Genomic DNA, 25,216 nt, shown 5'->3' with positions numbered 1-25,216 from the left:
GCATGTGCTGTGTTTTGTGTGCTGAATTGTGCAGCTCACGTTTTGAAATGTAGTCTTGACTCCACCCAACCAACCACACATGCCAGTAAAGCAATAGTCCTGAAACTTTCAGCCAGAGAGGAGGCCAATGAAATGCTGTTTTTCAGCCTGGTGTTAGTGACATTTGACTTGTGTGGTGAATACATATGGCACTAAAATCCTTTTTTTTATTAAAACATAAAGGTAAGGGTGAAAGAGCTATACTCATCTTTTCTTCTCCCCTTAGCAGAGACCACTGTGATTTCAGTCCATACTCCGACAAATAAAAATACTTTTCATCACCTGACCTTGTTTTCTATCCCCCAGCTCTTTTGGGACATAACCCTCAGCAGTTGACTTTGTTTATACTGTTGCCACTAAAAGTCTTGATGACTTACATATTAACTTGTCATGTTAACTGACTCCGGGCCAAAAACCAAACCACACATGCTTCTCCTGTTGGTTTATTTATTGATTGAATTTTCTAAACCTGTGGTGTTGCTCTGATTCCGACTGCAGCTCTGCTCCTCTGAGAGAAAGCAGAATGAGATCCCAAGGTGCACTGCTGTAGTACTTGTATTGGTTCATCACACTGAGCTGTTGTGATTGCAGCTTACATCACAACAAGGTGAATGACTGAAAGTGGATTTAATGAAAGCGATGTTTGGATGATGGCTGCTGGTTTGAAGAATGAACCGAGATTTAGAGCTGATTTCTGTGGCAGAACAAAATGAAAGAGTTTGAAGCAACATCATGATGAAATGTGCCCACTTTAAACATATTTGGTCTGGAATAATTTGAATGGACTTGTAAACAGAAGCCTCATACTGAGGATTAGGCATTTACAACCAGAATAATTAGGGTTTTCCATCAGGCCTGTGAGATAAAGCATTAACTTATCATTTGTGTTTAGCAAGTTTAATGATTACCGTAGATTTACCTCAAAAAGAGCTCATAAAGAGGCCAAAAAAAATGTTATCCTGTAAAACTATCAAACAAAGAACAAATAACACCTCTTACTTTTTACTTCCTAATTCTGCAGTGGCAGTAAAATGTGTTTGCTTTCACCGCTGCAGAGTTTAAACAAGATAAGGAGCAGTGGCTGGGCTCGGCTGTCTCTGTTGGGTGTGACGGCTGCCTGTCGGTCTGAGGGCAGATGGTGATATGTCAGTTTCACCAGAAGACGAGCAAGAAAGTGGCATGAAAGAACAGACCCGTTCACACCCTTCATTCATGAGGTCAGGCCGGCTGAAACTCAGACTGCACTCGTTAAGTTCAGTGCTGAGCTTCTCGTCCGCTGCACTTGCTCTTGTATTCCTGGCAGGAAAATGGCTAAAAATATTAGCCTTTGTTTCAGACCATAAATGCCAATCATTCACTGAAACCTGCTCTGCTGGCTTGTCATCTCTTTGTGACAGGAAGATAATGCAAGAAGTTGTTGTTTTGGAAACAGCTGCATTTTAATGTTAATATATTGTGATATGATGTAAGCCTGGTGGGCATGATTTTGGACCAATATTGGAAACTTGTCTTCCAAAAATCTTGTGGCCAAACAGCAGCGCGCCTTTGTGTGTGTGAGCATACACCTGTGTGCACATACTCTCCACCTCCACAGAGACAGCAGGAGGGGGAGTGGCTCAGGTATGCCTGATATTCTCGCTGGGTTTGGAGAGGGAGGAGATGAAGGGGAGGAACGTTAAGAGACGGCATGGCAACACAAACCTTATAAAGACGGAGGCACACCCTGCTGGCTGCCTCAGTTCAAATCACCTCCCAGACAGCAACAGCAGCACCTTGACAATCATGCTCAGCCTCATCAGATTACCACGAGTCTTCACCATCAATCAAGTTCCCAAAGTAAGTTCATCTTCAAGGATCTTTATTGGATATTTAGGACTTTTCAGCTTTCACACAGTCAGACTGAGCTGGACTCAATTAGGAGGGTTAGTGACAGGGAATCTTAAGAAATGCCTGTGGTTATTTTAAAGAAATCTGTAAGTTTGTTTGAGAAAGATGCACTTCTAATTTTTGATGACATCTAGTTCTTGCACCGATCAAACCTGAAATTGCTTTGGAAAAAATCTGCCATTGAATGAAATGTAAAGAAGTAAATGAGTGCTTCCTAACTTTTTTGTCTTGTGACTAAGCAGAGAGTAGAGTAGCCTGGGAGGATGGAAGCATCCAGTATTGCACATAAAAAAAGCAAAAACTTAATCTTGATCAGCATCAAGATTAAGTCTTGTGACCCCTCAGATTTATCTTTGGGCGAACCTGGACCCTGGGTCGTGTTAGTAGACCACTCTGACATGAACATGCAACACTTGCTCAACTGATAATTTTTTAGTCTTGTGTATTTTGTTACACTTTGTACTTGAAAAACAGGTTTCTCAAAGTTGTCAAACTGACTGAGGACTAACCAAGAGGTTTCTTTTTTTGAGGTTTTTCATGAGGACAGCATCATCTCCGGGTACCGCCACCCCCGCAGCTCAGCCACCGACTGCATCCTGAGCCTGTTTCAGCTGACCAATGAGACGCTCAACATCTGGACCCACTTTTTGCCCACCTGGTACAGCTGACAGATTTTTATTTTTGCTTCAGTACATCACAAATTTTAAGTCATAAATGTGTGTCTGCAACCTGTTCTGCTGACATTCCGTTTTTCTGTTTATGAGGCAAGTTGCTCAAGAGGTGACGGCTTAGCAAACAAGTTGTTTTACTCAGAAAGGAAAACTTTTTTTTACCTCATCCACCACGATACAAGAAGGACTCATACCAAACACATGATTTTCCAAATTGTCAAAGCAGAGTGCTCCTGGGTTCATAAGGAAGCTTTCTGTGGTCCACTTCTGAAGAGGGAAACTTGTACATCTTGTAAAGCTTGTAGGTTGGATGCTAATCTAGTTTCTTTTACAAAGTGACATTTTCTGAACCTACCAGATAAGTCACATGGTCTTCTCTGTGATCACCATGATAAAGATGAAGTCAAACATTCCTCACACTCTTTCTTCATCAGACATTTAAGCTTCCATATTTCAAACCAGTATCCACTAGATTTCCATCCGAATGTCGCACAAATTTTGACTAAATTGTAGAAAATTGGCAAAAGGAACTGGAAACGAATGCGTGTTTCCACCCACTGCTGCTAAACTAATATTAGGAGCTGGTTAGTCATAAGAGTTGAACATGTGGTGGAGCTAATTTTGCAGTTAGGTGCCATTAAACCATCGCAGAGGAAGAGGACACACAATAGGATGATGTACTTAAAAGAGCACCAGTCAAACCTCAAATGGTGAAAGAAAATGGAGGAAATATGATGGAAGTGTGTCATTTCTGTTTGTTTTCTCAGCTTCTACATTTCTACTGAGTAAAAATGGACTCCAGATGCTTTTAGGTGCAGAGAGACAGGGAGACAGATGAAGAAGAGAAAAAGAAAAGGCAAAGAAAAAAAGAGAAAGAAAGAGAGGATGAGAATAAGAAGACTATTCTCCATCTACTGTACATCTCTGCACAGTATGACCAGGAGCTCCATAAAAGAAATGTTGTGGCTCCTCTGTGTTAGTTGTTTTCTGTGTGTATGTACGCACACACACACACACGCATTACATTTAAAGTTACTACAGAGGATCCTTCACCCGTTAGCCACTCTGCACTTCCTCCCTGCTGAGATGCCAGTTGCTTTGACTGCACGGTCCGCAGAGAAAGTGTGCATGTGTTTGTGTTTGAGGATATACTAAGATCACTTGGGTGTTTGTATCATGGGGCACAGCGTAGACCTAGAGGACCTACATACCTAATGAGCAGATCTGTGCCTAAGGCTTTCAACTGAGATGCCGCAATTAGTTAACTGCTCAGTGACGGGGAAAAGCACAAATAATGTTGATTTGTTAATGAGGTGCACTGAGACTTGGAAACAGTGGCCACGATACACAAGGCAAACTATAGCCTCCTGATAAGATAAAGCTTTTGTGTAACTGACAAGTGATGACGTAACTGAGTGAAAATGTACATGATGCTTAATTATGAACATCTTGACTGACAGATACTCTGACTGGGATGACAGGCCTATTTAACATAGCTAATTAAAGGTATCTGTCTTAGTTGTCATGATGTGGGCATTCTGTTGAAGTCTGCCAGAGAGGGGAACTGGACATTAGCATTCGACAGGAGGTTTATACATTTCTGTTATTTTGCAGCTTTGCTCATTAGGCAATAAGCCTCTCTCTGACCGGCCTAATGGTTCAGTGTTTATTGTCACTTCACAGCAAGGAGCTAGTTAAATGTTTAAATCCTGTTTGTTTTGGTTAGTTTACAAAATGGGAACAGTTTGGGAAATGTACTTATTCACTTTATTGCTGGGAGTTAGATGATAAAATGGATACATCTCTGTGAGAGCTGATGGGAAGTTAGCTTAGCATACAGACTGGAAGCAGGGAGACGCAGGTTGCATGGCTCTCTCCACAGGGCAACACCTCTAAAGCTTAGAATGAACAGTAACATTTGTTTGATCCTTAAACAAACACAAATGTAAAACTGACAAGTTGTGGATTTACAGGAGGTTACATGCTGTAACTCTGAAGGAAAATCTCTTTCTATTGTACTTAGGCCAAATGTTCAGCTACTCCTTTATTATCTCATATAGGTGGCTACTACCAGAGATACTATAACAGTGTGACGAATGGTATTGAGCAATGATGCAGAGTTAATCATTCATGTAGCAAAAGCCAACATTAAATAAGAATCAGTTCTGCTGCATCCAATCCAATTTAATCAGCTTGATGTAACCCTCTTTCTTCTCGCAGGTACTTCCTATGGAAACTTGTGATGGTGGTGCTGATGCAGGCAGCATGGCAGGACTCCTTCACCTGGCCTCTGCTGATCTTCTTGTTCTCCTGCTGCATTTATCCTCTGGCGTCGAGCTGTGCTCACACCTTCAGCACCATGTCAGCGCGGGCACGCCATATCTGCTTCTTTTTCGACTATGGCGCCCTCAGTTTCTACAGCCTGGGTAAGTGCACGTGGTTCACTGTCAGGTGGTTCACTAGAAACCAGTGTGAGACATATCTTTAAGTGGTGCTGCTTTATGCTCTGAGCTCTCCATGTGCAAAATGTTGTGACTTAACTGTTGACTTAACAACTTAGTATCAGCGACTCGACCAGATATGATATCTAAAAGAATTGCACGATGCATGAAATTTAGTGTATTTTAAAATGTTGTATTCTGTGTGTGAAGCAGTGTACCCCCTGTGATGCAAGACACCATTTCAGAGAAATCTGACAATAAAGTGAAATCAAAGTAAATCATATCAAATCAAAATAAGCCATATTTGTGTGTAAACATTTTAGAGGTAACAAAGTTCAGCAAGTAATCCAGTAAAAGCAAAGAAACAGAGATACTCTAACACCCTGTATGTCACAACATGAATTAACTTCCTCCTCACTGTTGTAATTTCTGAGGCAGTAGTTAATGGTGGTGGTGTTGTGGTGAAAGGCATTCCTCCATTGTGTATGTGAACGCTGCCGGACAAAATATCATAAATGATAAATCCATCAGACTGTGTGTGTATACAGATACATTTTCCTGATATTAAACATACGAGGCTATAAGTTTACAATTTTGCACTGTTCACGTCTGCAGGGTCAGCGATCATCTACTCAGCTTATATTTTCCCGGACAAGTGGGTGAACGGCTTCTTTCACCAGAGCTACATCCCCATCGCTGTGTTCAACACTGTCATCTGCACCGGCCTGGCCTGCTACTCCAGGTATGGTGTGAAGATTCATTTTTACGTAGCTCCCCACTAATGCTGGTCCTATCTCAGCATGTTAGGCAGGTTAACAAGATAGCATGCTGAACATTAAAATGCTAAACATTTGTTGTGATGCTGGATGTATGATATGGTGCTAATATTAGCTTTTCCCACTTTGAAGTCACAGTGCTTTTTTTTTTTTTTTTTTACAACACTTACCACGAGTCGTGACAGTGGAAGATCTAAACACCTTACTATGTATGAAAATAGGCTATATAATAATATATAGTAAAATATTGGAAAGTTATTTTTCGACTATATAACAATGACAAATGCAACTGACAGTATAACTTTTTAATTTTGATTCAAGTTGTACAAACTAAACAAAGACACACTGTATGCCATTTCTGGCCAACTATGTTGTTTGGAGAATAAAACAGAGTTGCAACTAGGAAAACAAGTTTCGAATGCCTTTAGTGTGAAGTGGGTGGAGTATTTTTTTTATCTAGATGGTTAGACAAGTTTCTTATGGTCTAGAAATACCTTCAGAACTGTGTTAAATATGTACAGGTTTCTCAAAGATCGATCATGAAAGTCTGAGGAGAAATAGCACTGTTCCACCTCTTACATTCAGAGCTGTTATCACAGTTAGTGCTGTTATTTTCTTCATGTACTGAATTAATGTTGGCATGTTCTTCTTTCACTCATCTCTCCCCGCTGCTTAAGGCTTGGCTTACCATTTCTACAATATAATCATGACATCGTAAAGAGGTAAAGACCATGCACTTGCCTAAAATTCTGCTCTGCCTATCTCTCTCCACTGCTCTGTCTAAAGTGATATTTGTTGTTCAAAAAAGTGTGGTTATCATTGTAAAGTATTGGCATGTCTTCACACTGACATCATCCATTGAGCAACTCACAGTTAAACACAGTGGGTGTGTGAGTGATGAGTGTGACTATAGAGACCAACCCAAAACATTGGTAGTTTCACCTGGGCAGGTCAGAGAGACAAAACCAGTGGCAGAACGTGTTCTGTAACAAACTGACTGACTTTCATTCAAGAAAATCAGACAATCAAACAAGGTTAAAGTGTTCTAGTGTTATACAACAACAACTCATTTAAGAACCTGCATATATGAAAGTTCTGTGAAGCATACAGTTTGTGTGTTGCCACATATCCAGTTATCACATGGAATAAAACAATTGCCAGAAATGTATTTATTAATTTGTTTATCTCAAACTCTTTGATTTAAATTTCCAGAGTAAACAAATTCTTACGACAAATAAATTCTCATATAACTAAGGCATTACCGTTAGTGACGCTGTGCAAGGTGTTTCCACATAGCTTCCTCCACAGCTATAACACATTGTAACCATGAGGATAATCCCATGAATATTAAGCATTGTTTGTCATTACTGAAAATGATATCTTTTGTTTCAGATTCCCCGAGTGCCAGAGTCCAAGGTTCAGTAAATTTCTTCGTGTTGTTGCCTTTGCCTACCCCTACCTGTTCGACAACATTCCTCTGTTCTACAGGGTACGTCCACCTCCGTGCACTTCACACATCTGCGCCTTCACACAAGATGTATCTAAGAAGACACAGAAGAGTGTGTGTTGTAGTTTATAATAGAATGAATTTGGAAAACATAGTCCAGTATAGCGCCCAAGATTACCTTGGATAGAGAAAAAATGCTGCATGTTTCCTATTGGACAACATTTTAAAACACAGATCTTTAACAGGAATGACATTTTCTGCTGAACGCACAACAAAATCAATCAAAATCATCATATGACTTAATGTATGAATATGTCGTTCAAATGCACATTAAGGTTACACAAGTTATGATGTGATGTATGATATGAATTTGCTCCTGTCACACCTGTGACAACCTTTAATTATTTTGATTGAAGGAGGTGAATGTGGTGTGCAGTTAGTTCATGTAAACATACAAAAAACAACCAAACAGTTGACGCAGGAAGGAATCTTCACCTGAAATAATTCCAAAAACTGAAGCTACATGATATAGAGTTACTTTTCTGATCATGCATGTTACATAACAACATCTTCTTTCATTGGGAATGAAACTGTTATTGAGCAAAAAACCTGCAGGGTTTGGATCTTTGGGTGACAACAAATCGAACACCCAGTGTTTCCTCTGTAATGTAATAAATCTTACCAAAGCCCTTTAATCAGAAATGAAATGTAACAAACATTAACCATGGGTAAGATGGCCAGTACGTGAAGGTTGAGAGTTACAAAATAAACATTTAACATTTTACTCAAGGCGGGGTACCTGATTGGAGCATCGAGTGTACAGCAGGCTGAATAAACATTTTCTTTTAAAAGGTTTGAAAAACATTAGCCAATCACTACAGTGACAGTTGTCTTAAAACCTGAATCTGTTCCTGCTCTTCCTCTGGATGTGCGGTTTGAGCCGCTCCACTTTTAAACTAGGACAAAAATGTAAACATTTCTTTTTTGACACTGATATATTTCGAAACTGTGAATGTTCTGTTTTTGGTGAAATCCTGTTTCATAAAATTTTACACATTCACCTTTGTGACTAAAATCTTCATCTTACATGGAAAGTCACCCAGCAGCTCCACTGCAGATACTTCATAGAGGAGTTGAAGCCGTGTTGATATATTTGAAGATAGTAAAAATAGTTTCCTGTTTCCTGAATAATGGTGACATCCCTGTTATCTGTTACATCTGCTCTGCGTGTGCCGCGTTCACAGGTGTTCCTGTGTGAAGGAGAGGGATGTACAGACAATGATACCAACATCCTCCACTACAACCACATCGCCTTGGCTTTCCTCACAGGCTTCCTGTTTGCCACACATTTGCCCGAGCGCCTGGCACCTGGCAGCTTCGACTACATAGGTAAGACTGATCTGAGGAGTAGCGGTTGTTGTCAGTAGTATGTTAGGCCTTGCAGACAATTATCACCCAGCTCTGTGCTTCCCCTCTGCCCTACAGCGTGTTTCAGTCTCATTTGCCTACCTGCACCGCTTCCATCAGTGTCTTGTTGAGCAGCAGCAGGACGCTGTTTGCAGTGAAAAAGCTCTAAAAACCCACTTTCTACTACCTGCTCAGTTCTAAATGGCAAACATTCAAAGTTATAGACAATCTGGTGAACATAGTGGAGCACTTAGGAACTAAAGAGCCAAATATTTTCCTCCTGAACTGGTGAGAACAAAAACAGTGTTAATAGAAAAGTGTTAAATAAATAAAAAATTAATGTTGTGCCATAACTGCTGGATGTGTAACTGTTTGCCAACACGTTTGTCATACCTATAAGATGAAATTACAGTGTGTCAGTGTTGTGTTTACAGGTTTTCTTCCCCACTGTTTTTCAATGGCGAGTTAAAGCATGTTTAAGTTACAAATGTACAGTATATCTACCTTTATTTTCTATTCATTGCACCTTCATTCATCATTCATTCCCAATTATTGAATTTATAAGTTGCAGTAACTTTTGTAAAGCACTTTAAGTGTTCGAGTGTGTTCTATTCTATATTTATTTATGTAGCCTTTCTCACAAGCATCTCAATTGGCTTTAGATTTTACAACACTACAAGGAAATTCTTAAATTTCGTGAAACACTGGATACACATAATGAAATGTTATACATTTTATTTGCTCTGTGTTGAAAGCTTGGTCTTGCAAGTTTTATCAGCTCAAACATGACCCGACTGCTCCCTCTGCAGGTCACAGCCACCAACTCTTCCATGTGTGCGGCGTCCTCGGCACCCACTTTCAGATGAAGGCCGTTGAACAGGACATGGTGACACGACGCCCCTGGCTCCTCGAACACTCTATTCCTGTCACATTTTCCAACTCTGTGGGTGCAGCTCTGCTTTGTTTGGTGCTAAATTTGACTATCATCATCCTCTTCAGTTTACCACTCCTCTCTGCACCGGTCTGCCAAGAAAAGAAATGTGGTAAAAGTCCAAAGAAAGCCTCAGCCAAGGTGTGCCCCTGCTGCTAAATCTCCTACTTCATAAGTCCCGGCAGAGGGATCCCAGCTGGTCATGAGACACACAGACATGTAAACAGTGTGGATTATGGGTGATATAAAACATTGCAAAGAGCACTCCTGAGCTAAGAGGAGCTGATGTAATGTTTAGATGAATGATGACTGGCAGTCTGCACTAAACTCATGGTGGTATTCGGCCTTCAGACATCGTTGTGGTGACTGCTGGTAGGTGTGGGAGTAAACTGAAAAAAAAGGGCATCATTTGCACAAATATGCAACAGGAATGTGACAATAACTGTGTTACCGTAATAAGTAATGAATCTAAATGTTTCTTAGGAAACTTTTCCGATAAAAAGCCACTAATGTAGCAGGTTAGCTACATTATGAGACGGTGCTTTATACATTATAGAAACTATAAAATTTTAAATGTAAATTTAACTTTGCATGAAGTGCTGCATTTAGAAACTGTACCTTTTCATATTTATAATGCTTGTGCTTGTACAAAGCCTATTGGATTGTACTGAGTAAAAGCAGTTTGACAGCCACAAAAGAGGCAGTTATGACAAGGGAAGACAAAAATTTGCTTTGAACTGCCTGCAAAGTAGCAACTAAACAGATTTAAAGTTTCATTACTGATGACGTGAGATATTTTAAACAAATGAATTTTTTTCGGATTAGTTTATTTCCCTCATGTCATTGCTGTTTCTGTACCAGTAGACATTGTCACATTGTTCCTTTGCAAAACTGAAAGTATTTAAGTACAATGTTATTTATTATTATTTTTTGGAATAAACTATACACCAAACTGACTATGTGTCTGTCTGTGTCTTTCTAACTGTAAAGAAGAGAGAGAATGTAACTTATTAATCTATTGTTGCAGCTTCATTATCTTTCCTATAACTATTAAGTGTTCTAGATATTAAAACAGTTTTTTAGATTTAATTTTCTACATGTAGGCTATACTCAGTTGGTAGTTAACTTCAGTCTTGTACAGTCACTGGAACAGCCAACTCATCTCAACTCAACACAAGAGTACTACTAACATTCTCATGGACACACAGAGAGTAAAGCAGCAAAGACCCAAAGTTCAAGTTACTAATAAATAATCACACAACATTCATAAACACACAGTTTGTTCACTTGAAAGCAATTTTGACTAAATAAAAGGCAAAATGTCACATATGTTATTCCTTTGCTCAAGAACATTTAAGTCTGTATTAATCTGTCCTAAAGCTAGAGTCTGAGCGAAACATAACAATAGGGGCATTGACTTTGTCAATAGTAGTACCAGTGGATGTATATTCCTTTAAAATACCTATTAAATGTCATAAGTGACAAATGAAAATGTGGAAAACCCCACATTCAAAAGAATTCAGAATTAACTCTTGGAGTAGGAAGTTGTAACAGTTTATCAGTTTACTTGAGGGGAACTGGATTAATGAATAGTATTCATTTTAACGGTTTATCAACGCTGGTCCACATTCCAGCATAGCAGGTGGCAGCAATACACCTTAACGTTGGTACCTAACCGCCATTTAAAAAAAAAAAAAAAAAAAAAAAAAAAAGAAGAAGAAGGCGGGACTTCCGCTGCAGAGCTACCGGTCTGCGCTGTGATTGGCTGAAATATGTGACTGTTGGACTGACGTTTCACAAGAGGGAATTTTTCAAATTGAGAAGAGGCGCTCTGTGAGAGAGCTGACCAACAACAATGCAGAGACCAGGGTGAGTACTACCCTCTATTACATTAAGCTCGATAAAAATAAAAAAAGCAACAGTCCACAACTATACAGTGCGTTAAACATTATCTAGATAGGGTAACTGACATAACCTGATAGTGGTTGCTTTCTAGATAAAGAGTAGTTAGCTCCGTAGCGTTAGCTTAGCTCGCCGTCTGGTCAACGCAGGCTGGGTGACTGAAAACTGGTCGATGTTAGCGTACGAGCTCAGCATTAACTTTTCAAATAACTTAACGTTGCAATTATGTCATAGACAGATTATGAGACAACGCGCCCCTGGGCCCACATTAGTAAAATTCTCCCTAACCCGCCAGGCTGAAGAAGAAGTTGTAGTTGTTTGGTGTCTATTTTCATAGACTATTGTCTCGTTTAACGACTCTTTTTAGTCTTTTGCGTCTAGTTATTTTGCGTCTTTGTAATCATTTCGTGACTCCTTGTAGTTGTTTTTGTGTCTGTGTTATCATTTTGTCTCTGTGTGGTCGTTTGCATATCATTGTAGTTGTTTTGTGCCTTCTGTAGTTGTTTGACTTTACTACAATAAGTATTAACAGTCACTTCAAACAGACTCTGGATTTGGGTCCCCTTACCATTTACCATTTACCATTTGGGTCCCCTTGAGCCTCTGGGCCTGTGCCTGGTAGGCCTATTCTTTAAGTCATAGTGTTTCTCTACTAAAAATGCAAAAACTTTAACGTTTTAGTTAGTCTAACATGGCGAATATAATGTTACGTTCATATTTTAGCTGACTATCACCGCTGGATTGTCACAGAACATTGTACTACATGGTCTAAAGTATGGACATTATTACTCACAACATACCTTTGTACATAGATGTATTTTTGGTCTGGTTTGGATTCTTCCAACTTCTGGCCTTGGCCCCTTACTTCTAATTTAGGAGAATCTTAATATTAGACAGACTATTTAAGACAATACTGTGTTCTCAATTTTGTGGAAATCCCTTTCCCATCACTACATGACAGTGAACAATACCATAAATTTTGAGGTTTGTGTGGAAGAGCTCGAGTGGCTCGCACAAAGCCCTGACCTCAACCCATTCAACACCTTGAGGATGAATTGGACCTCAGAGTGAGAGCCAGGTATTGTTTAGGTGTCCCCATACATTTGGCTATGTAGTGTAAGTTACTTAGGTGAATCATATGGATTATTAACTACCCAGACAGTAAGTTTAATGCAGCATACAATTTTGTGTTTGACAATGATTCTGTATTGCTTCATCACATACAGCAAAGGTAAGACTCCTCGGAGGCTTGGCCCAAAGAAGGCATCCAACATAGAGAAAGATCCTGTTGGAGTAAGTAAACACCACTTTGCTTATCCTTAAACTGAAACACTATCACACCACAGTCTCAGTAAAAAGGAAATTTGTTTCTCTATTCAAGCCCTTAATAGAAATGAAAGGAAAAGTCACCATTTTACCAAAACTGAATTTATGTTTAGCTAATCTAGTAATTCTTATAAACACACTATTCAAGACTTAAATTTATTTGAATGTAGTTCTTTCAGCTGTGATGCCTTTCTCAGCTTATGTATAGACTTCAAATCCAGATATAAAAACTGAGCTTTACAGAAATGGCCTAGAATTTATTAATAAACACCAGGCATAATTAATTAATTAATTTATTTTTCTGTATGTAGGTATACTGCCGTATACGACCACTTGGAGCAGGAGATGAGGAATGTTGTATTGAGATGATCAGCAGCTCCACTATTCAGCTGCATGCTCCTGATGGTCTTAAAGCCAACCGCAATGGGGAATACAAAGAGGTAAATGTGTTGCTGCGTTTCTGCATGGAAAGTTATGAGTATGTAAAACAAATCAGTCTGTCTGTATGTCTTTGACATGAACTCTTTTAATACATGGTAATAATAATGGCTCTTGGCTCACTATCATACAATTTCTTTTGATTGCCATTCATGTTTGCTGAATGTTCTTTCTTTGTGTATTCTTTAGACACAGTACTCCTTTAAAAAAGTATTTGGTATTAATACCACTCAAATGGAGCTGTTTGAGGATGTTGCCAAGCCACTGGTAGACGACCTTATTCACTGTAAGAATGGTAAGTTTATGGCAAGGTGACATGCACTGTGCAGTAACCCATAAACTGTAGACTATTTATCCTCTCTAGTGCTGAAAGGATTAGTGGATCAGCAGAAAATGTGAACCAATTAATCATTGAACTTTATCAAGCAAAAATATCAAAAGTCACAATTGTGACAATTGGCTGCTTTTTAAGACCTTTGGTCAGATAAAACGTATAACCACATATACAGCATGTTTTATCTGACCATCATCAAATACTATAAAAAGTATAACAGACTGCTCTAACCCTTTCTTTGGTTATGTGATTGTGATATTCCATGTTCATAGGTCTGCTGTTTACATATGGTGTTACTGGAAGTGGTAAGACCTTCACCATGACCGGCTCACCTGGGGAAGGTGGACTCCTCCCTCGTTCTTTGGACATGCTCTTCAACAGCATTGGTCCCTTTCAGGCCAAAAGATTTGTACGTCTTTCATTCATTTATGTTTTGCACACTTGGTCTAAAAAATACAGGGTGTACATTTACTTGAAATGTTTTATATCTTCATTAGGTGTTTAAACCAGATGACAAGAATGGGATGGAAATTCAAGGTCAAGTTGATGCTCTCCTGGAGAGACAGAAGCGAGACAGTCAGCAGTCAGTGCCCAAAACACCATCTTCCAGGTATCTGAGTAAAAATTATTATACTTTTTACTTACTATACTTACTTACTAGTACTTACTATATTAATGTATGGTGTTCATGAGTACTGATTAAAATTGGAGGGAACTGGATTTAAATTTCATGATGACTGCTGTTTATGATGTAATTTTTTTTCCCATTTTATTTTCTTTATTTTTTAGGCAGAAGCCTGACCCAGAGTTTGCAGACATGATCAGCTCAGAGGAGGCATGTAAATCTGAGAATGTGGATGAAGACTGTTGTTACAGCGTCTTTGTGTCCTACATCGAGATCTATAATAACTATATTTATGATCTCCTTGAAGATGCTCCGTTTGACCCAATCAGACCAAAGTAAGACACCAGATTTCAAATTTCAACTGTGCTTTTTGAAACACATTGTCATGTTGAAGGGTTTCCTGTACAAATCTTATTTGTATTGAGGTTATTACCTCCACCTTTGAGATTCTGTTTTTTGTCAGCAGAATTAAGTAAAAAGTACTGAACAGATTTGCACTAAACTTAATGGCGGAATGCTTAAAAGACTAGTTTGTGGTATTTTTTTGTATGAGATGGTGACTCATACAGCTTCCCAACTGTATCCACAACGTCACAAAATTCACTACTAATGTCCACTACAAATATTTTTTTAGTAATTGCAGCCATGTGTTTCTCCATTATAACCACTTTGCCTCTGTTCCATGTATATTCTGAGTAAGTTTTTTGCTTTGTAGTTCTGTGTTGAAAAGATACACTTTTTAAAAGTCCTGTTTTTGTTAGGTGGCTTGGCGGAGGCACACCTGTAAGGAACAATGAGTTCATGTATGTGGCCAGTAAAGAACATTACACAGTGCTTTATTTATTTGTACTTGTAACTTGGCTGTAGCTGATATTTTCCGTGAGTCCTCAGTGTATTTCCATCCCATTAATCCAAAGCCCTGTATATAGAATAGGTGTAGTTTACTAGCTTTGTGTAATTTCAGTGGCTGTTGTCTTTAAGGATTGGCTCCCGGCTGTTACTGTTGATGCAGAGATATAAAACATCTCGCTTGTGTGTAAACTAGTTGTGCATGTGTCTGTACCCCTGTATGTGTTTGTATGTGTCTCTAGATTGTATTTTATTTTGTTGTTGACACTAACATCAAGCATTTGTCATTCGAGCTTTTGCTGCTTGTCATACTAAAGCAAAACATTGTGATACATTATTGGTGTGTGTTGTTGATCATTTTGAATAACTTGTTTCAGACCGCCTCAATCCAAGATTCTCCGTGAAGATCAGAATCATAACATGTATGTGGCTGGCTGCACAGAAGTTGAGGTAAAATCTACGGAAGAGGCTTTTGAAGTCTTTTGGAAGGGTGAGTGGTAATAATTTCTTTTGCCTATAGTTACATTGTATTATATTTTATGTATATTGTCTTATGTGTGTTCTCGTAACATGCAGACCAGTCTGTATTACAAGATACTGTTACTGCTCTTGTTAATGTCACACATTGTATTTATGATCTGCTGTGTCTCCAGGACAAAAGAAAAGGAGGATAGCCAACACTCAGCTCAACCGTGAATCCAGTCGCTCCCACAGTGTGTTCACAGTAAAGCTGGCCCAGGCACCACTGGATGCTGATGGTGACCACATTCTACAGGTGACATACAGCTCCAGTTGCATATTGGAAAATGATTTTCATTTCATGATTTTATGACAAGTGATTATTCAATGACAGCCAGAGAAACCTTTGTGAATTTCAATTTAAGCTAATCAGGCTGTAACAAAAACAGGCCAAATAAGCACACCTCCTGTGTCACAAATGATTCAGCCGGTCTATAATTATGCTAACGATGTGTTGGAACACAGGACAAAAACCAGGTGAATGTGAGCCAGCTCTGTCTGGTTGACCTGGCAGGCAGTGAGCGCACCAGCAGAACCAGAGCAGAGGGAAGCCGTCTCCGTGAAGCAGGTCAGTTCATTCCTTACTGTGGGCTTGTCTGTGAAGTTGATCAGAGGCATTTTCCTTTTACCCTCAGATTTTTTGAAGCTATTTTTTATGTCTTTAGTAATAGTGTTTGTCCAAATGTCTCTGATGTGTCATTTACAGGTAATATTAACCAGTCCTTGATGACACTGCGCACGTGTATGGAAGTCCTGCGTGAAAACCAGATGTGTGGAACTAATAAGGTTGGTATTTTATCATATGTTCATCATCGTATCTGTATTGTTTCTTTTTTAACTGTTACTCTGTTTTATTTCTTTGTGGAGAAATATTCATCTGCATTCTTATTGTTGGTCATTTTACAATAAGTGCAGTTTCACAAAGGTTTTTTTTTTCTTCCAGATGGTGCCATACAGGGACTCTAAAGTTACACATCTGTTTAAAAACTATTTTGATGGAGAAGGGAAAGTCAGGATGATTGTGTGTGTCAACCCAAACGCAGATGATTATGAAGAAACTATGGTAAGATATTGTATTTGTTTTGTAGAATGGCTTGAATGTAAAATCTTATCTCTTATTCTCACTTTCTTTACATCATCGTCATCCTTTGCATGTCTGAACTTAAAAATGCATCATTGCACTGCTGTCTGGTTTGCCATCAAACCACAACAAAAAATTTTACAAGATTGCTAAATATCCACTCCCTGGTTTTCTTTCTTTGCCCCATAAATATATGGATTTCCTCATTTGGGTTGCAAAAGATCCACATTTACTTTGGAACACTGCTACGTGCTTTAAGGAAGTGAGGGAGTGTATTTTTAATGCTATTCCATTGTATGTGCTGCAGCTGGTGATGCGCTTTGCAGAGATGACGCAGGAAGTGGAGGTGGCACGACCAGTAGACCGGCCAATCTGTGGCCTTGCTGCAGGACGCAGGCACAGAAACCAGGCATTCAGAGATGAGTTTTCACGTCACCTGGAAGAGCGAGGAGGTCCTAGTAATGCTGGTACATCATCCTTAAGTATTCACTACAAGCCTCATTGTGCTTGTTTCGTGTTTGATTCTTACATGTCTGATCTGCATCTCAGAAATGTAGCTGCTTTATTCACTGTATGTTTCTAATTCTGCGCAAGCATTTATAATGACATATTCTCGTTCACACAGTAGATGACCCAGCTCTGCTGAATCAGCTCATAGAAAGCCTTCCAGCCCTGCCTCCTTGTGAGCTGGTGGACCCAGATGATGATCGGACGCTGCCTCGCCTGATTGAAGTCCTGGAAACGAGGCATCGTATTCGTCAGATGATGACAGACCAGTTCAACAAAACTGGTACAGGCCTGTTTTCTACATCACAGATAGCCTACTTCATGATTTTAGGCAGCAGCAATTTAATATTCAGTAGAGCAAAGGTGAATCGGTAGTTTGGTCACAGTCATGGAATTGGGACGGGAGGTTTTTGTGTTCAGAGTATTTTTTGTTTGTCTGCATTAAAGAGCGACATTGTAAGTTAGAGTAGAGTTTAAAACCTTTCAAGCCAAATGGCTGACGGCTTACATTAATTTGTTTTCTCTTACAGCCAGTACACTGAAGTGTATGCTTGAGCAGTTTGACAGTCAGATCAACGCAAAGGAGACCTACCTGCATGATCAACAAAGCAAACTGAGCCAGAAAGACAAAGTCATCATCAACCAGAGGACGGAGATGGAACGATTAGAGAAAAAATCTAAAACATTGGAATACAAGGTGTTTTCTCCTTCACTCTCTCTTTTATTCTTTCTTCTATAGTTGGTTTGCAACATTTTAACCATGTTTATAAAAGTAAGAATATGTAAATTGGAATTTTTTGATCTGTCTTAAGTGAAGCTTCTACTTACTATTACTGTTTTTGTTTTTGTTTCTCCTCACATTACTGGCATTCCTCTTCAGATCGATATCCTGCAAAAGACAACAGACATGTATGAGCATGATAAACGCTCACTTAAGCAGGAGCTGGAGACGCGTGAGCAGAGGCTACAGAGAGAGCTGTCAGAGAGGAGGCGCATGGAGCATCGCATGCAGGGCATGGTGACAGACACCAAACTCAAGTGGGAGAAAGAGTGTGTAAGTGGCATTATTGACAGTAGCCCTACTATTTGGTAACATTTGGTTTGTATATTGAAGGCTTGCACATACTTGTCAATAATTTACATCAAGGGAGCTGAATGTTTGTTTGTGCTGTTCACTTCCTTTTTTTAGTTGTGGTGGTCACTGGTCAAGCATATCAAAAAAAGTAGGAGCAAAACATTGTGAGATAGATTATTTACTTTCCTTACTCTTACACATGGAAAAACAGAAGTTAGAAGAATGCAGAATTCACATGGAGCAAAACCACAGAAGATGCTGACTACTGTGAGTGACTTTGTAAAAAGTCATTTATGACCTGTTCTTAAAGAGAAAGACATGACTACTTCAATCTCATTACTCACCAAAGGTGGTTTTGTGCAGTGTCGGGTAGTACACAAAACAATTAGTAAGAATGATGTCTTTTGCCAAAAAATAACAAACTCCATCAACATAAATATTAATATATCTTCTTGACTACTACTGAAAGGTTAATTTAAGAGGATAGAGCCAAAATAAGAAATTATTATTATTTTCCCTTTTTATAATATAACAAAGCATAAAACAAAAAGGCTGTGACAGACTTGAGATTCAGCTTTGAAAGAACAAAAAAATCCAACATTTTGTCGATCACTTGTACTCACTTTACTATGTTTGGCTCCTCAACCCTTCATCAGGTAAAATTTGTAGCGCAAGAACTTTGTAGTTGGCAAAATTCAACTTATCATTCATTTAGAAATGAGACATGTGAGCCGCAATATCTCAGAGAATTTTGTCATAGAATTAATTAATGAGCCTGTTCCTTCAGTTGCTTCTGGTGTTTTTCCCATTAGGAAAGACGAGTGAACGCAAAGCAGCTGGAGATGCAGAACAAGTTGTGGGTGAAAGATGAAAAATTGAAGCAGCTCAAGGCCATAGTGACAGAGAGCAGCAGCAGTGGCGGCTGTCTCACTGGGCGCCCAGAGAAGCCTGAGAGGCCCTCAAGGGAGAGAGACCGTAACAACGCCCAGAAGAGATCTGCCTCACCATCACCACTTCCTGTGAGTTATGTACTCGGTAATACTGCCTGTTCCATCAGTGTGCACTTGATCACTCTCTTATGAAACTTTTTTCACGTGGAAATTTTGCATGGTACTAATTATTATTGTGATACTCTTCAGTCTGAATTCTCAGATTTCTGTGCTCACTGTGCACAGCAGCTTGTATACTACACGTTACCCTGTTGTGTATTTGTGTCAGTCTGGACGCATCGCTAACATCCACAATGCTTGGCCCCATTTCCTCATCACTTTCAGGACTTGAGCCAAACCCCTTCTCACCAAAAACGAGGCAATGTTAGGGCAGTTCAAGAAGCTTACCCCACCTCCTCTTCCACTACCTCCTCTACCTCCTCTTCATCTCTACGTTCAGTGGCCTCCTGCGTCTCCGAGTGGGAGCAGAGGTTCCCTATAGACTCAAGCAGCCAGACTAGGTACCCTGGGACTCCCCAGTACAGGAGCCGGACTCCCGCCCAATGCCACGGCACCAGCAGTGTGGGTCGCAGGAGAGGCCAACACTGGGCCAAAGACACTGAGGCCTCTGCTACGACTCTTGTCTATGGGCTAGACCTAGAGGCAGGCACAAGGGTTAGTGTGTGTTAGAACCTAGATGTTGTTAAGAATATGTTGTCTTTCTGTCTGAGCCTGTAGTCTAAGCCTTGCCTTAGTATAGAGCTTCGCCTGTTTGTTTCCAAATGCACGAGTAGAAGTGCTCCATACGTGTTGTCCAGTGTACTCGTCAAGATCCTGCATCCTGACTTGCATCTTAAGCCCTGTGAGTAGTTAGATCATGTTTGTAGTTCTTTCTGTTCCCTGTTTCCAACTGCTCTGTAGAATTACTTTTTCCTTGTACCGTATCGTCACACATTTCAGTGGCACCACTTAAAATGACAAACTGGCCATTAAAACAAACACACACACCTGTACCACATAGCAGCAGTGCAGTATTGCACACTTGCAGAAGTAGGCCAAAAAACGTACTCCGCTTGCATAATATCTTTAGGGTCCACTTTTAACAACTGCAACAATCAAGAATCTGGCCATTATGTTTTAATTTTCATGTCTTTTCACTGAGGCATTGCCATGCATATTTCTGGCTTTTATGGAGCTGGAGTTTGCATAACTGTACACTAAACATCTAATACCGCTGCTACCATTACGCAGAGTAAGTAATTGTAACTGATCCCTTTATTAATGTGGTCATTATGTTGAAACCAAAAAGAACCAACATAATGATTTAAAGGTGAGTTCTTAGGGTTTATAGTGTTCTTTCCAAGTGGCAACCTCCAAGGCTGAAAAATGAAGCCTACGCATAAGTACCAAAAACTGCAGTTCTTCGAATTGCTGCTTGAGCCTGGCTCCAAAAGCGAGTCAATCCCCATAGACTCCCATGTTAAAAGCAGAAATAAACACGTTTACAGCCTGGTACAAAAACATTTTAGCTAATTTTCTCCTTCATGACAACTATGGGGGGTGAATTTTTATACAACAAACTCATTTACATTTTATTAAGGCTTAAAGATCTGCTTAATTGAGAGCGTGCCGCTTTGAGTGACAGACAGATGAGTGCATAAGCCGACGTGCACTAAAGTCTCGGCTCGCTGCGCGTTCCTCCTCTTTGCCCATTTTTAGATTAGCTGGGAGTGTGGCAGAGGCGCTCTTTGGAAACCTATGGGTGACGTCACGGAGGCTACGTCCATCTTTATTTACAGTCTATGATTCTGTCTCACCATAAATCACTTCACATTCACACAATTATTTTGGCACAAAATTGAATTATCTTTTAGACTTTCCCTTTCGTTATTGCTATGCGTTGTTTGCAATTCCTTAAGACTGTGCCATAGTTAAAGACTGTATCAGTCATCTGTACTTTAGCATACATCTTGCCCCTAATCTAAAAAACATTTCTGTTAGTTTTTGCATGTAGTTTTGTATTCCTCCAACCATTTCCACTCTACTTTTGTGCTGCTTTGCATGCTAATTCTTTCTGACTTTACTGGGCTATTTTCAATGTAATGGTAGTTGGAAAAAAAATATAGTACTGGAAGACTATAATAATGTTCCTTTGGATTGTTATTCGAGTTTCCATGTAGGAGGGTTACGGTACCTTTGGACCCTAAGAAATGTGAACTGTATTTTTAAACAAATTATATCCGGTGGGACTTGTCTTGTCCCTCTATGACTTCCAGTAGTACATTTATTTTCAATGCAAACTAACAATCTCTAATGATCAACCTTCACTGCTAGCCCTGACAAACTTAAAATGGTCACTGCTGGTGTCACATGTGAATAACTTTCTGGTTTGTCTTTCTCACACTGGGATCACCAGACGGCCCCTCCAGTTCGTCCAATGCACAGGCGCTCACACTCTGCGGGTGGGGAGAAATGGGTAGACCACAAACCACCTTCTAATTTGGACCTAGACACTGTCATGCAGCCAATCATACCCAATGCAATCAAAGTGTCAACCCCTAACGAGAAAGCTCTGTCTAAATGCCACAAGTATGTACTTAGACATCAAGAGCTTGCCTCTGACGGGGAGATCGAGACCAAACTGATCAAGGTAAAATTACATAATTACTTAATTTGAGACTCCTAATTGTTTTATATCTTGCATGAATTTGACTTTAATCACATTCAGTTTGATTTCACACTTAGGTCCCGTTTTAGATAATAATTGGACACTGCTCCCCTTCTTCACTGTTGATTTTATATACGCTTCTTCCTGTATTCTTCCTTCAACATTTTGTGAGTTCTTTTTTTAAACTTCCCCAGGGTAATGTTTTTAAGACCAGAGGTGGAGGACAAGCTGTGCAGTTTACTGACATTGAGACACTAAAACAAGAGTGCCCAATAGCACCAAGGTACAGTATTTTCCAAAGTACTACAAGTTGTGGTACGTCTGTGTGTGTGTGTGTAGAGAGAGCAATATAACATTATCTGTCATACAGTAACATCAAATAGTTGTTTAAATCAGTGGTGAGCATTTAATACTAGTATTAGTAATGTGTATTTGACAGCATCATGTCATTTCAGGTCCAACCATATCTTATGACGTTAAGTTAAAAGTAATAAATACTTTATCTGTGAAATGTATTTAGGTGCCACATACATTCAACCCATGCAGCAAGAACTTTCACAATTTACACATAAATACAGAGAGGGATGTTTTCAGGAAAAAGTTGTAAGGATCAAAATTAAGACAAGTAGCAAAACTGTTCGAAGGAAACTGTGACAACACTGCTGCAGTCAATGGAGTGGCTTTTAGCAGAGTGAAAAGGGCTTTTTTTAATGTGCATAAAAACAAGTGGATGGTAGCACAGTTAGAAAGGCAAACATCCTGTTTGTTGTTTGTAAACGCAACTTTTGCATAGTACCCAAACCATCTTTACACCTAAAAATAAAAAAAAACACTGACTGGAAGGAACTGGAAGAAGGATTGTTTGGCTGGTTCCTGCTCAAAAACACTGACACTAAAAACCTGTAACAATAATAGTTTTTTAGGTATTTCATTGATCAAACCAACCTTGTTATACTGAACAGCTAAAAAGCCATTACGTTCACCTACAGAGATTTTCTAATTGGTAATTAACATTAAAATGTTAAACAAAGATTAATAAAATGTGACAAATACTCCGTAAACTCTCTGTAGGTAGACTATACAAATAAAGTGGTATTTGTTTTGTCCAGAGAACTGACAAAAGATCCTTTTTGTTTCAGTCGTAAGAGGCGATCCGGGTCTGGAGAAGGACCGCTTCAAGTAGAGGACATCGAAAACAGAGTAAGATCTCAAATGTACCACAAGATATATAAAATTGCTATTAAACTATATGCCTATTTTCTTTAGTCATGTTAGTGTGCAATTAACACATTTATCACCTTCTACATGTTTTTAGGTATCAATAATTAAGGCCTTCAACCTATTTTTAATTGACTATGAACTGGATAATTTGATGGTTGTTTGTGATGTCACCATAATTTATATGTCAACCCTTTTCAACCATTTCCTCCCATTAGGCTCCAGTGGCAAACACAAGTTCAAGCCATGGCTATCAAAAGTAAGCAGATAAAAGCGTGTGTTACAAACACTGTTTACCAAGTTATATAGATGACAACATTCCAGCTGTTGTCTTGGATTTAAAATGAGTGGTATTAATGTTTTGGACTTGGTTTTGTTTTCTTTCTTCCAGACGCAGGAAGCCTTAAGTTGCTGAACATATGAAGGGACTTTTTTTTTTCGTCTTGGAAACATGCAAGATGTGTCATTACAATTGGAGCGGTGAAGGGACCACCATGTGGAACTATGCATCCTTTTTGAGAACCAGAGCATTTTTCTCTTGTATCTGATGTTATTACAAATTATTATGGTGCAATTATAATTGAATCATAGCCAACAAGATATTGATTAATGAAGAATATTTCAGTTGAAACTTTCTATGCGTTTTCGTTTTGGAATACTACAATTATTACTTCTTAAAGACATGGACATATTAAAAAGCCCAATATGAATATTTTGTGATAAATGTAAAGTTTTATTATTTAATCTTTTTCACAGCTTTTTACTGCTTCCCAAAGATTAGAATATATGAGCTTTAGAAAATGTTCGTTTTTTATAGTGTCCCTGCCTTTTTTTTATTTTAATTTTTTTTTAAAGGATTATTAATTTACATTAATATTATGACTGAATACAAAAAACAGAGTACAGAACAAAATTGTTTTAGAATTCCTATGTGTAGAGCTTCAGCTGTAAATATAGAGCTGTTAAGTAGATTTTGCTGAAACAATCTCTGACCACCTGTAAATAAGTATTATGAAGCTTTTTACTTCAATTTGTTGAAACAACTCCTGAGATGTGTAGCACACTGCTCTTATTGGTGGCATTAAATTTATTCTAACACCAAATCTTGTCATAATGATTTCTTAATCCATGACAGAATTTAAAGTCTCCATTTTAAAGTCTGGGACATTTTTTTTTTTTTTTTTTTTTTTTTTTTTTTTTTTTTTTTACTAATCTGAGGGTTTATTTCAGTTAATCTTAATTTTTAAGCAGTTTTAAATTAAGTAGTGGTATTGGAAGTGTCTTTACATATTTGATCAGAGTAGAAGGAAACAAGGCAAACAAAATTGCTTGTTTATTTAGCTTGTTGAATTTTTTTTTACATTGACTAAATGAAAGCAAAATGTATTTTTAGAATAAAATCCCAACTCTGAGGAGATTAGCATGAATTGCATGTGTTATTGTGGGATTTCCTGTCAATAAATTGTATAAAGAGGTCAAAGCTAGAGGTCAAACACACATTTCCTCCTCTTTTTTTGTCACAGTGGCCCACTCAGCTCTAAGTCAAAGGCTCACTTTGAGGCTAAGCACACAGTTGCCCTGCTGAAAAGTAGACACTTTCTGCCTGTTTCTACCACATATTTAGTCTGTCAACAGGTGAGAAATGTCAAACCACACTACTAACCATGCAGATGTGTACACTAGCAAGTCTATGTTTTTTCTCATCACTGCTAAAATACTGTGGACTGGGTCTGTGCTTGTATTCTGGATGTGTAAAATTTCACCAATGCGTTTCAAATGCTTTGAGGATAATGGTGTCGAGAACAACCATCTGTCTTTGAATTTGTGCTGTCCTAATACAAAGTGATAATTCTGAATGATAAAGTTCTTCCATCCTTATCTTCTGGTGATAGTATTTCTTTGTTGCTGTGTGTGTGTGTGTGTCACAAAGGCTCATTTACACCAGTGTACTGTGTTGAACTCTGAATACTCGAGGGAGCAAGACCGTGTTTAAAAAAAAAAAAAACATGGTCTGGTGACCTTTCTCTTTGAAATATCAGGTATATTAATTATACATACCTTGTACCCAATGGATCTCTATGTAGAAACTTCACATTCCACAGTTAATTTGTTAGGCTTTATTAATATTGTGGTCAAAGGACACAGT

The 25,216-nt window shown here is 38.8% G+C and overlaps 2 protein-coding genes across 8 annotated transcripts; both read left to right on the top strand.

Annotated features, from left to right (window-relative positions):
* The first annotated feature begins 1,768 nt into the window (after nt 1–1,768).
* Nucleotides 1,769–10,555, top strand: paqr5b (progestin and adipoQ receptor family member Vb). Of its 2 annotated transcripts, XM_023414586.2 has the most exons (8): nt 1,769–1,875; nt 2,457–2,584; nt 4,818–5,023; nt 5,654–5,780; nt 6,492–6,536; nt 7,207–7,303; nt 8,506–8,650; nt 9,478–10,555. In XM_023414586.2, exons 1-8 carry the CDS (start codon nt 1,822–1,824, stop codon nt 9,756–9,758), a joined length of 1,083 nt encoding a protein of 360 aa, XP_023270354.1. In that variant the 5' UTR covers nt 1,769–1,821; the 3' UTR covers nt 9,759–10,555. The 2 variants fall into 2 exon arrangements, with proteins under 2 accessions (XP_023270354.1, XP_023270355.1); XM_023414587.2 differs by lacking the exon at nt 6,492–6,536.
* An 869-nt stretch (nt 10,556–11,424) lies between these two features.
* Nucleotides 11,425–24,948, top strand: LOC111661168 (kinesin-like protein KIF23). Of its 6 annotated transcripts, XM_023414644.2 has the most exons (24): nt 11,425–11,468; nt 12,728–12,794; nt 13,139–13,267; nt 13,455–13,560; nt 13,872–14,008; nt 14,097–14,209; nt 14,389–14,559; nt 14,986–15,027; nt 15,451–15,563; nt 15,727–15,848; nt 16,058–16,160; nt 16,299–16,378; nt 16,536–16,655; nt 16,981–17,140; nt 17,299–17,463; nt 17,711–17,877; nt 18,061–18,234; nt 19,068–19,274; nt 19,530–19,859; nt 21,601–21,834; nt 22,047–22,135; nt 22,992–23,052; nt 23,289–23,329; nt 23,462–24,948. In XM_023414644.2, exons 1-24 carry the CDS (start codon nt 11,455–11,457, stop codon nt 23,475–23,477), a joined length of 2,961 nt encoding a protein of 986 aa, XP_023270412.1. In that variant the 5' UTR covers nt 11,425–11,454; the 3' UTR covers nt 23,478–24,948. The 6 variants fall into 6 exon arrangements, with proteins under 6 accessions (XP_023270412.1, XP_023270413.1, XP_023270415.1 ...); XM_023414645.2 differs by lacking the exon at nt 14,986–15,027; XM_023414647.2 differs by lacking the exon at nt 19,530–19,859.
* Nucleotides 24,949–25,216: the final 268 nt, after the last annotated feature.

This window comes from Seriola lalandi, unplaced genomic scaffold, assembly GCF_002814215.2.
Source record: "Seriola lalandi dorsalis isolate HSWRI2012SDOR001 ecotype SW California unplaced genomic scaffold, Sedor1 jcf7180002054537, whole genome shotgun sequence".
In the NCBI taxonomy this organism is placed as follows: domain Eukaryota; kingdom Metazoa; phylum Chordata; class Actinopteri; order Carangiformes; family Carangidae; genus Seriola; species Seriola lalandi.
Note: the sequence above shows the minus strand (reverse complement) of the source record. Positions and strands in the feature narration are given on the sequence as shown.